At 38.7% G+C, this 12,766-nt stretch overlaps 1 protein-coding gene across 5 annotated transcripts in view; it reads left to right on the top strand.

The window, feature by feature from the left end:
- Positions 1-12,766, top strand: part of LOC124619931 (polycomb protein Sfmbt-like) — a 297,358-nt gene that overhangs the window by 263,021 nt on the left and 21,571 nt on the right. For all 5 annotated transcript variants that reach the window (XM_047146574.1, XM_047146575.1, XM_047146577.1 and 2 more), the window contains one exon: positions 8,635-8,997. In XM_047146574.1, coding sequence (XP_047002530.1) covers positions 8,635-8,997 — 363 coding nt within the window. The remainder of the gene's footprint in view (positions 1-8,634; positions 8,998-12,766) is intronic.

Genomic DNA, 12,766 nt, shown 5'->3' with positions numbered 1-12,766 from the left:
GCAGGAAGAGGTGCAGACGAAATATTCCTCATTCAGCAATATGGTGAGGGAGATCACTTATGCCAGCATCAACTGTAATTTAAATATGGGCAGCACATGTCTGGAGAAATGGATTAATATAAAAGTAATTAATATAAATACAAGGTATCAAGAAAAATCTTTATCAAATATGATGGATGTAGTGTTGAGATGAGCAGCAGGCTGGAAATAAAGTTTTCTTGATCCTGTTGCGGTTTTGGCTGCAGATTTCTGGACTTGTGTTACGGGGTGGAGAGTTGTAGGACTCCCGTTGATGGGTCAGGGGTGCACTACACAAAGGGAACAGCTACTCGTGTAGCAGAATACTTGTGAAGTGCACCTTTTTAGGCAGTAGTTTGAGGTCCTCTGCCCTACAGCTACAATCTACATACATACTGCACAAGCCCCTATAAGGTGCATATCTGAGAGTACCCTGTACTACTACTAGTCATTTCCTTTCCTGTTTGACTCCCAAATAGAGTAAGGGAAAAATAACTCTCTGTATTGCCTCCATACAAGCCCTAATCTTATCTTCTTGGTCCTTTCATGAAATTTATGTTGGCAACAGTAGAATCATTCTGCAGTCAGCCTCAAACGTTATTTAGTCAGAAGCAAAGCAAGACCACGTAAAAGGTAAAGACACATTGACTGTCACAATTTTAACAGGAATTAGTTGAGGTATTTCTAACAAAATTCCTGAATTTACTGCCATTCAGGAAAGTCATTGTGTTCAAATTATTGTTGGAACTGTGAGCTGGCTGAAACTGAAAGTAGAAAGATCAGAAATATTTAGCAAGACATGAAACATTCATTGAAAGCACTTATCGGACACCATAAGAGGGGGAGTATCCATTGTTGTCAACAAAAATGTGGCTATTGAGATCAAAATTGAGTCAGACTGTGAAGTTATTTGGATGTGAGTAGCAGACGTAGATGAACTAAAGTTAATTACTGGACATTCGTACCAGCCACCAATTGCACTGTGAAAGTTGTAGAATCTTTCAAAGGATGTCTATGCTCAGTAGTGCAGAAATATCCAGATCATGCACTATTAGTTGGAGGTGACTTAAATCTACCAAGTATAGACAGGAATGTCTTAAGGATTCACTGCAGGTTGTACGAACAGAGAGTTTTGCAAAGTACTTGTGAACAAATTTTCCAAAAACGGTCTTGACCAGCTAGTTAGACAACCCCAATGAAAAGAAAATATTTTAGACCTTGGTATGTATAAACATGCCTGGTCTTACTGACAGTGTCAGTATAGAGACAGTTATTAGTGATCACGATGATACCAAAGCAACTACAGTTACTAAAGTTAATAAAGCCATCGAGACTGCTAGAAGGACATTTGTGCTAGAAAAGGCAGCTAAGTAGTTGTTATCATCCCACTTAGACAATGAATTAACATCCTTTAGTTCCAGTATGACAGACATAGAATTATGGGCAAAGTTTAAACAGTAAATTACACCATGGATAATTATGTAGTGAGTGAATGGATTAAGGATGGGAAAGAACCACTGTGGTTTACTAATAAAATTCAGAAAATGTGGAGAAAGCAGAGACTGTGGCAGTCTTGGTTCAAAAAACAATAACGAGTGAGGTGGCGCAGTGATTAGCACACTGGACTTGCATTCGGGAGGATGAAGGTTCAATCCCGTGTTTGGCCATCCTGATTTAGGTTTTCTGTGATTTCCCTAAATCGCTCCAGGCAAATACCGGGATGGTTCCTTTGAAAGGGCACGGCCGACTTCCTTCCTCATCCATGACCTCGCTGTCTGGTCTCCTCCCCAAAACCACCCACCCAAAAAACAATGCACAGATGTCAACTGGCTAAAATTAGTAGACATTCATGCATCTGTAGAAGTTTCAGTATATGAAGCATACAAAAACTTCCACCTTCATGCCTTGGCAAGAGATCGTGCTAAGAACTTCATAAAATTCTGGTCCTTAGGAAAATCAGTAAGTTGATTGAAGGCTTCTATCCAGTCACTCACCAACCAGTCTGGAGTGACAGTAGAAAACAGCAAAAGAAAGTTTGAAGTTTTAAATTTTGCATTTAAGAAAAATATGCAATAGGTTCATATAAATGTGCCAACGTTTGCCTGTCACACAGACTGCCGTGTGGAGGACATAGTAATAGGCATCCCCAGCATAGGGATGCAACTGAAAGAATTGGAAACAAATACATTGCAAGGTCTGGATGGAATATCAGTTCAGTTTCACAGATAGTATGGTACGGGGTTGTTCCCTTAATCTGCTTGCATTTATTGCAAATCTCTCACTCCGTTCTAAGTCCAAAGTGACTGGAAAAAGTGCAGATAACTCCTGTATATAAGAAAGATAAAATAATGGGCCTGTATAATTGCAGACCAATATCCTTAACATCAGTTTGCAGCAGTCTTCTGAAACACATTCTGAGTTCAAATGTAACAAATTGCCAGGGGACAGAAAAGCTTCTGTCCACAAATCAGCCCAGTTTTAGAAAGCATCACTCATTCAAAACTCATGTTGCCTTTTTCTCACATGTCCCACAAATCATGAATGGAGGGCAACAGGCAGATACCATATTCCTAGATTTCCAGAAAGTGTTTGCCATGGCGCCCCACAGCAGACTGTGATGAAGGTCCAAGAATATACATGTTAGATTCCCAGATGCATGAGTGGCTTGAAGACTTTTCAAGTAATACAACCCAGTACATTCTCATCAATGGTGAGTGTCCATCAGAGACAAGGGTATCATCAGGAGTGTCACAGGGAAGCGTGAGAGGACATGCTCTTATTATCTGTATATGTAAATTATCATATGAAATGCTACTCACCATATAGTGGAGATGCTGAGTCGCAGATAGGCACAACAAAAAGACTTTCACGCTTAAAGCTTTTGGCCAGTGGCATTTGTCAACAATACACACACACACACACACACACACACACACACACACACACACGCACACACACACACAACTGCAGTCTCAGGCATCTGAAACCACACTGTGATGAGTGTGGTTTCAGTTGCCTGAGACTGCAGTCATGTGCGAGAGTTGCGTTTTTGTGTGTGTGTGTGTGTGTGTGTGTGTGTGTGTGTGTGTGTGTGTGCGTGCGTGCGTGCGTGCGTGCGTGCGTGCGTGCGTGTGTGTATGTATGTGTCTCTATTGTTGACGAAGGCCATTGGCCAAAAGCTTTAAGTGTGAAAGTCTTTTTTTGTTGTGCCTATCTGCGACTCAGCATCTTCACTGTATGGTGAGTAGCAACTTTTCTCTTATAATATTGTTAAATTTCATCCTGGATTTTCCTTTGTTTGATTTATGTAAATTATCTATCAGACAGACTGAGTAGCAATTTATGGGTGTCTGCCGATGATGCTGTGGTATATGTGAAGGTATCATCTTTAAGTGACTGTAGGAGGGTGCAAGATTATGTAGACAAAATTTATAGTACGTGTGACGAGTGGCAGCTTCCTCTAAATGGAGAATAATGTAAGCTACTGGGAGAATTTTTAAGAAGTCTAGCTCATCTATGTAGGAGACTGCATATGGAACACCAGTGCATCCCTTTCTTGAGTACCATTCGACTGTGTGGGATCCCCTCCAGGTCAGATTAAAGTAAGACATTGAAGCAATTAAGAGGTGTGCTGCTAGATTTGTAACTATTAATTTCAGTCAGGAAGCAAGTATTATGGAGATGCTTTGTAAACTCAAATAGGATTCCCTGGAGGAAACAGGACATTATTTTCATGTGGCACTATTGAGAAAATTTAAAGAACTGGCATTTGAAGCTGACTGCAGAATGAATATACTGTGGCCAACGTACATTTCGCGGAAGGACCAGGAAGATCAAAGAAGAGAAGTTGGGCTCACACAGAGGCATTTAGACAGCCTAGGCATCCATGTTAAATGTAACTATCTTTTATGTTGTTATTAAAATTAGTATGATACACTCTTTAGGTAAAAAGCATGTTGACTGATCTTTTTTCCTTCTTTCCCTTTGTATTTTATAAAACTAAAAGCTTGAAGCCCACTTGGCTTCATCAGACTAAATAGTGCACTGTCTGATCCTATATGCTATGATAATCTCATTATCTTTTACTCACTGAAGTCACAGAATATAGCAATAGATAGATTTTGTTCTCAGGCAGCTGTTAGGTTTTTTGGCTGGACACTCTTCTGTAGGACGTAATAAATTATTATAAAGAACTAAAGTGAAAATAACATCTTACTAACAGTGCAAAAACATTTCTTGTCTATTCAGTAAATGTGTAATTTAATGTTATTAACAGGACCAATTTTTCAGGTCAGTCCCTTTTCACCACGGGTGTATTCATCTTATTAATGTGTGTACTATGGAACATGACTCTTAACAAACTATCCAACTTAATGTATACAAGTGTATTGTATGTAATCTTGTACGTAAAACATGTAATCTGTGTGTACAAAGATCTGAACAAAAAAACTAGTGCATCCTTCTGTTACATATCTTCAAAGAAAACAATGTACAGTTGAAAGCTCAGCCAGTATAATGTATTTCAATTTGAAGTGCAGTAGCTAACAAGAGAATGGTCCAATCCAACATGTCGAAACCTACACTCATGCTTTTCACACAGGAAGAATACACTGACAGAAATGGACTGCCGAAATTTTAGGTACTAAGGCACACTGCAAGTATTTAAAAAGTAATGTTAAAGCTATTCACTTTTGTTGCAAGAAGAACTGCTTATAACAGTGATTTGTACAGCTCTTCGTTCCCAGTGTACGATCAATGAATAAGCAGACGACAGCTGTGACACGAAAATGTAGCACTGCATAGTGCAAAGTCCAAAGTGCATGCACGAGAATTTTAAGCTCTTAAATTATACCAAACATATCGCAAATCATTAATTTTTTAATAACTTGCAGACCATATTGGCAGCTAAACTATTCCAGATGTATTTCTTACACAAGTGACTAGCCACAGAAAAAAATCAAGGCATTGTGTGATGATACATTTCAGACAACTTCCATAAATCAGGACTTTAGTTTGTTGACGTTAACGGATTTTATAACAGCTCTTGTAGCACAGTTGTTACGATAATTTTTGAATGATTTATATTTTACTAACAATGAAACACTTCATTTTTTATTCCCTGTAATCGTCACAAGAATGCGAAGTGTCTGGTGGATGATGGAAAAAAACATTTTCCTTGCACCAGGCACATCTCACAGTAATTACTGATTTTATGTATACAGAACCACAGTTGAGTATTGTACTGCATAACCAATGCAGGCATACTTCATCGAATTCATAAAATGTTGCAGCACAATTTGACAACGCAAAAATGACTGAAGTTTAACAGTGCTATTCGGCTGATGAACCTGAAATGACAGATAGCTGTCAGAAATTATATTGTCTGACAGTTTTCTGAAAAATGCTTTACATTGTTAAATTTATTTATTTAATTTTTCCCCCTCCCTTATTGAGATGCTGAGTAATACTAATAGTTCTGGGTGGTATCATTGTGTCCAGGCCAAGAGTCCAAAGAAACCCAACAAACCATTTTCTTCATATGGCAAGATGTTTCAGATGTAATATTGAAAATCATTATCTCAAATTTTTCCAGATATTGTACACAGATTACAAGGTTTTTGCCGTTAAACAGTCTGTTTTTTTTTTTTTTTTTTTTTATCCCCAAGTCAGATATTAAGCTGAGGAAACTGTAATCTACTTATACTTATCACTGGGATTGTTGTATACAAATGTGTCATAGCATTCATCAACTGTACAGGTGACTGTCTTGTTTACACTCAGAATGATAAAGCACAGTTTGCCTGCAGTTCTTGCATGAAACCTGACTGACTGGCTTTATACACAGCATTTTAGGGGAAAACAGGAAGCTTTGTTTTCACATCAGCTACAAATTTCTCTATAGTATTACCTATTAATGACATCTCCTCTCTACATTTGCTACCTTTTCATATAATCTTTTGAATCTGGTGAACCAGGTTGAAGAAGCCTTGGAATCAGTAGTGTTCATCCCTAGTAATTCAGAGCACTGAGTCTTGTTGTAATCTCTTTAAGTAAAAGTGCATGACTCTCACGAGTAACTGTGAACAACTGTGTCAGAAAAACTATCTTCAAAGACTGAAATTTGCTTTACAGATTATGACCACATTGTGCTGTGTTATCTGTTTACCAGTGTGCCATCAACCAAGGATATATGCCTGCCGTTATACGTATGCATTGCCTACTACAGCTATGGCAGGGGTATATATTTCTACAGCCTCGTGAACTGTTATGAATTTGGCAATTTTCAACTTTATATATCCTATGTAAAAAAATTCAGGGCAGTTTTCAACATGTGAGATTGGACCATTCCCTTATAAGTTTTTGTACTGTATACACAGTCTGCCAGAGCTACTTGTCTTTCATTGATTAACAGACAGTGTTTTTGTAATCTGGAAAAGTAAGGAAGACTTAGTAGTAGAATAAAGGTTTCATTTGCTCCATGAAGTTTGCTGAAGTTGTTCCCTGGATAGAAAACATCCTGAGGAAGTCTGATATTCTGATTAAAAGTACTGGCCAGGCATTCAGCTTAAGTCTCAAACATCGATTTCTTTTAGATGGTAATTTTTTTCCATGTATGGTAATTACTTTTGTTTGACAAGTTTCATTTAATAGTTTGTAATAATACCAATAAGCTTAATTTTCATGCCTTAGAGATTGACTGTCAGACAGAACACACACATTTTACCAGTCGGTCATCAAAAAACTTCCTCAATTTTTTGATATTTGTTTTTGTAAGTGCATTCTCATTTGAACTTCATTAATCATATCTTTGAAAAAACAAACTGTTTAACTGAGTTATATTTTATCATGCATCAAATTTCTCCAGGCAGACAGTGATATTACAAATTAGTGGCCTTCACTTTCAATATTTTTTTTCCATTAAAGGCTTGACTACTGCACTTGAGAGACCCTTTCAATTAATTTAGAGAGCTTTTCCTTATATACTGATTCCTGAATTCTTAACAATGTTGGAAGTTTTCTTCTTGTTGTTTTAGTTTTTATTAAAGTGATGTGCACATAAGGATGCAGGTGGCAAACAGTACGTAGTAGCTAGGTACACTGTTTGAAGTGCTGTGCCAGTCAATTACATCACTCTGGAACATCAATTTGGAACATGCTTCAATATAAAGTTTATTTCAATCAGTGTGTACAAAACTGTGTAATAGCTATGTTGGTCTCAACTGTCTAGTGATTGTCAGTAGCCCATAAATATTGCTTAGCTGATGGCTGGAATCTTCCAGTACACTCTACAATGAAAAGTTGACTCCTAGCATGTTTTGACTCAGCCACTGGCCATGCAATATTTATGGGCTATTGACAATGACTAGACAGACAAGACTGGTAAAGCCACCAAACAGTTTTTTGAACATTGACTGAAATAAAATTTCTAGTGAAAAATAATACACTCACTCATCACTCATCTAATAACATAGCAAATATGAATAAAAGTGCTTAGGGTGAACATACATAGAACATATAGTGTTGCTTTTATCAGTGTAAGTATGACGAGTCTATTTAACCATCATGTTCATTTGGGTTACTTGAAGCAAATACTGAGTATCGCGTTATCAATCACTACTGATGGTTTTTCAACTATAAGTTTTCAAGATAGACGGAGGCAAAAAACTGGTGTCCTCTTGTGGAGCATACCCCAATGTTGTCAGTGAACGAGGGGAAAGATCTGGAGTGTGTGGTCTGCACATAATTGGTATCACTGCACAGTATTCTGCCTCTCTCCCTCTGTACAGAAAAATTGCATGCCCACCTTCAGACATGCACACAACTCTAGTAATATTAAATTTCACATTTGTTTTTTCTTAAATGAAGGAATATTAACTACACTGGTATTATCCTTTTTTTCGCCATCTCAGATGCATATTTGTATGAAGTCTAGTCTCAGTCAATATTTAATGTTTTTTCATATGTATGTAGTTGCGTAAGAAACCCATTATATCCATACACAACTACACATTACTCTGTCATCATAAAAATAAATATGAAGCTGAAATGAAGGATAAATTAAAATTTTGACATAGATGTGGAATCTCTCATTTTGAATATGTCTGCAGTAGTTTCATCCGTTTATTGCAAAAATAATGACAACAATCTGACCTCAACAGCCAGAGACTGTGTGTGTGTGTGTGTGTGTGTGTGTGAGAGAGAGAGAGAGAGAGAGAGAGAGAGAGAGATTTAGCAGTTATTCTTTTCACAATATTGTTACATTCCGTACTGAATTTTTCATTGTTTGATATTGCAAAAATAAGTTGCCTTGAATTATTGTACTTCAGTTTATTTAAATGTTGTTTAATGTCACCCTGGAGTGTTTTAGCGCATCAGATTTCTGTCCTTGGTGATCATGACATGAATAATTCGTTGCCATTGTGTCCCATGGAAAGATGCACATGCGCACGTTTGAAGTAGTACATTTAGTACTTCTGTTTTGATGTTATAGTTTGGCTGGTATACTGTTTATTCTTCTTTTTGGTTGTATAATTGTACATTAGCTACTCAGTACACTTAGAAGCGTAACACAGTCAGTAAATTGAGTTCTCAGGGATTCATTCTTCGTACGGGCAGGTAAAACCCCGAAAGGAGTGAGGAAGAAGCCAAGACGCAGGCACAAACGTACCGCCATTACTGGTGGGAAGACATCTCCTGCGGGCTCATTGACAGGTGGCAGCCCTCCTGGTGGGAGAAGAGGTCCCACCTCGTCTCCTGCTACACTCTCAGCAGATATCGGTCTCATTGCCCAACAACATTCAGCCTCCAACCCTGTGCCTTCAACTGCAGTTGCACCTGTAACTGCAGCGACAGTGATGTCTACACCGATACACATGCAGACGATGCCTGCTGCAGTAACTTCTGCTATGCCAGAGAGGGATCGTCTACCTTTCCGTGAACCTGCACAGGCTACTAAACTCTCAATCGATCCTCTTACAGGTATGGCTTATCTTCCCTTTGAATTATTGTTGCTCTTAAAACTGTATACATTTATCTATTATTTGCATAGAATGCCTAGTTACAACCAGAGTTTGCTTCTTGTTGATTTGGTTAATTTAGAGACCCCAACACCATTGTAATTTGCTTCTCTGTACAAGCTATATTTTTAGAACTTAGTTGCTGATTAACCAGAATTGTTGTATTTCTTGTTTATCCACATATGTCGGAATACAAATGTGTGTCAGAATGTTTTCTTGCATATTTATTCCTAAATGCTATTGCAGAGTTCTTGTCATACCTGTGGATTTCCATGTGGTTCTGCAAAGTTCACGCGCCATTGGAGTACTCCCCACAGCAACACAGAAAACTGTTGATTAAACACTATTATGACCTGTTTCAGCTAATTTTTGCATTCCATCCCTTTGGATGTAGGTGTCAAGTGAGCATGCCTCCACATATTTGTATCTTATGTCATATGTATGCCATCTTAAGATGAAATTGCTCCAGAAAATCTAGAAATATTCACATGGCTCAGAGCACTATAGGACTTAACATCTGAGGTCATCAGTCCCCTAGAACTTAGAACTACTTAAACATAACTAACCTAAGGACATCACACACATCCATGCCTGAGGCAGGATTCGAACCTGCGACCGTAGCGATCGCGCTGTTCCAGACTGTAACGCCAAGAACCGCTCAGCAACTCCAGCCGGCGACAGTCTAGAGTTATCCGTATTTTTACATGGCACCCTGTTCCCGATCCACCCCCACTGCTAGGGGCGCTAGGGGGCATTCTGTGGTAACAGCATATAAAAAGATGCTGTGACTTACCAAGCGGGAAAGTGCTGGTAGATAGACACAATAAAAAACACACAAACACAAATATCAAGCTTTCGCAACGCCTCGGTTGCTTCATCAGGAAAGAGGGAAGAAGAGGGAAAGACGAAAGGATGTGGGTTTTAAGGGAGAGGGTAAGGAGTCATTACAATCCCAGGAGCGGAAAGACCTACCTTAAGGGGGAAAAGGGACAGGTATACACTCTCGGGCGCGCGCGCACGCGCGCACATATCCATCCGCACATATACAAACACAAGCAGACATATGTAAAGGCAAAGAGTTTGGGCAGAGATGTCAGTCGAGGCGGAAGTACAGAGGCAAAGATGTTGTTGAGTGACAAGTGATGTACAAAGGGCGGCAACTTAAAATTAGCGGAGGTTGAGGCCAGGTGGGTAACGGGAAGAGAGGATATATTGAAAGGCAAGTTCTTAGTTTCAATATAATAAATTGTCCTGAGACTGAGAAGCTTATGTCCGTGAATCAGCTCAGTTTTAGAAAACATCACTCCTGCAAAAGTCAACTTGCCCTTTTTTTCACGTGATGTACTGCAAACTATGCATGAAGGACAACAGACATATTCCATTTTTCTAGATTTCCAAAAAGCATTTGACACAATGCTCCACTGCAGACTGTTAACAGAGGTACGAACATGTGGAATAAGTTCCCAAATATGTGAGTGTCTCTAAGACTTTCAGGTAATAGAACCCAATATGTTCTGCTTGACGGCAGAAACAAGGTTATCGTCAGGAGTGCCCATGGAAGTGAGGTAGGATCACTGTTATTTTCTGTATATGTAAATGATCGTCTGAACAGGGTGGGCAGCAGTCCGCAGCTGTTTGTTGATGGTGCTGTGGTCTACAGGAAGCTGTTGCGGTTGGGTGACTTGGAGGATACAAGATAACTTAGACAACATTTCTAGGTGGTGTGATCTAAATTTCTAGTTGGTATGATGAATGGCAGCTGGCTCTAAATGTAAAAAAAAAAAAAGTAAGTTAATACATATCAGTAGGAAAAATGAATCCTTAGTGTTCAGATACAACATTAATAGTGTCCTGCTTGCAGCTGGTCCTGGCACAGAGGTTCGAGTTCTCCCTCGGGCATATGTATGTGTGTGTTTCCCATTAGAATAATTTAGGTTAAGTAGTGTGTAAGCTTAGGGACTGATGACCTTAGCAATTAAGTCCCATAAGATTTCACACACATTTGAACATTTTTTGTCCTGCTTGATTATGTCACATTATTTAAATATATGGCTGTAATGTTGCAAAGTGATATGAAATGGAGGGAACATGTGAGGATTGAGGATTGTGGTAGAGAAGGTGAATAGGTGACTTAGATTTATTGGAAGAATTTTGGGGAAGCGTGGTTCGTCTGTAGAGGCAACTGCTACAGTGTTGGGGATCTGTACCAGATTGTATTCAAGGAAGACATTGAAGCAATTCTGAGGTGGGCTGCTAGATGTGTTACTGATAGGTTAATACAACACACAAGTGATACAGAGATGCTTCAGGAATTCAAATGGGAACGCTTGGAGGGAAGTCAATGTTTTTTTCGAGGAGCACGATTGAAAAAATTTAGAGAACCGCCATTTGAGACTTACTGCAGAATGATTCTACTGCCGCCAGCATACACTTTGCATAAGGATCATGAAGATAAAATACATTAAATTGGGTCTCGTACAGAGACATGTAGACAGTCGTTTTTTCCCCCTCACTTTATTTGTGAGTGGAACGGAAAAGGAGATGACTAAAGGTGGTGCATGGTACCATCCATCCTGCACCATATGTTGGCTTGAGGACTATGTATGTAGATGTAGATTTAGGCATTTATTTAATTTTTATAATAATTGTCAGTGGTGTCTTGACACAGCTGGAAGCATCTTCCTGTGATACTTTGCTATCAGCTCGGCTGTAAGTTGGTCTGACACTTCAACATCGGCAAACAGCACCAGAAGACTCCTCCACTGACATCAGGGGTCCGTGTGAAACATGAAACACACAGATAAACGTACACATTTGCTTAATATACCTAGTGTAACGAAATTGTTAATCATTTATTGAAACAAAATAACATGAACTGCTGTACTACATATTGTGACGGCAGCGTAATACTCAGTGGAATGGCTGCAAAATTGATTTAGTTTAACGTCCCCTCGACATTGAAGTCATTAGAGAGTAAAATTGAAATACTACACGCTGTTGCTTTAAGAGTGGTGCATAGGGTGCTGCAATAAGTTTCCAGATTCTTCATTTAATACTACTTGTTGAAACTTTGTAAATAGGCTACACATGGTAGTTTACGTCTGTCTTAAAGCATAAGCTGATTACGGTTTTTCATCTTTTCCATAACATTTGCCTATGAGTGAAATGAACCTGTGTTGTTTCATGCTGTTGTCCTTCATATGCATTAAATGTGCTCTTTTAGTCCTGTTTGGTATGGGTCCCACAATATTCTAGGATGGGTCACGTAAATGTTTTGAAAGCAGTGTCCATTGTAGACTGAAGCATATCACCTGATTAACCTTATATAGTTCATTTAGTGTTAATATAAGTAGGTAATTTTGCAGTCACAAATTATAATGTAAGTTATTACTTTTTGTGTGTGATAAAGATATGAAGCAATGACTGAATACACATTCAATTTTTGTCTGTGTATACAAAGTCACATTTCGAGGGACGCATCGTTAGGAGCAGATTGAGAAACAAACACGGGCCCAGGGCAATTACCTAGGTAACAGTGAATTTTAATTTTATCATGCTTTGTCTGTGAGGAGAAAAGTTTGCGTGAAGGAATCGGAGCACAAGATAAATTAGTTTTTGTATTTATATCTTCTGAACAAACATTGGTGTTGTCACAAGACAGCTACTCATCACAAAAATAAGATGTTGATTAGTGTGTCATGGGGGAGGGGGCAGGGGGGACCCTTCATATG

The sequence above is a fragment of the Schistocerca americana genome, chromosome 6 (genome assembly GCF_021461395.2).
Source record: "Schistocerca americana isolate TAMUIC-IGC-003095 chromosome 6, iqSchAmer2.1, whole genome shotgun sequence".
NCBI classification, from domain to species: domain Eukaryota; kingdom Metazoa; phylum Arthropoda; class Insecta; order Orthoptera; family Acrididae; genus Schistocerca; species Schistocerca americana.
Note: the sequence above shows the minus strand (reverse complement) of the source record. Positions and strands in the feature narration are given on the sequence as shown.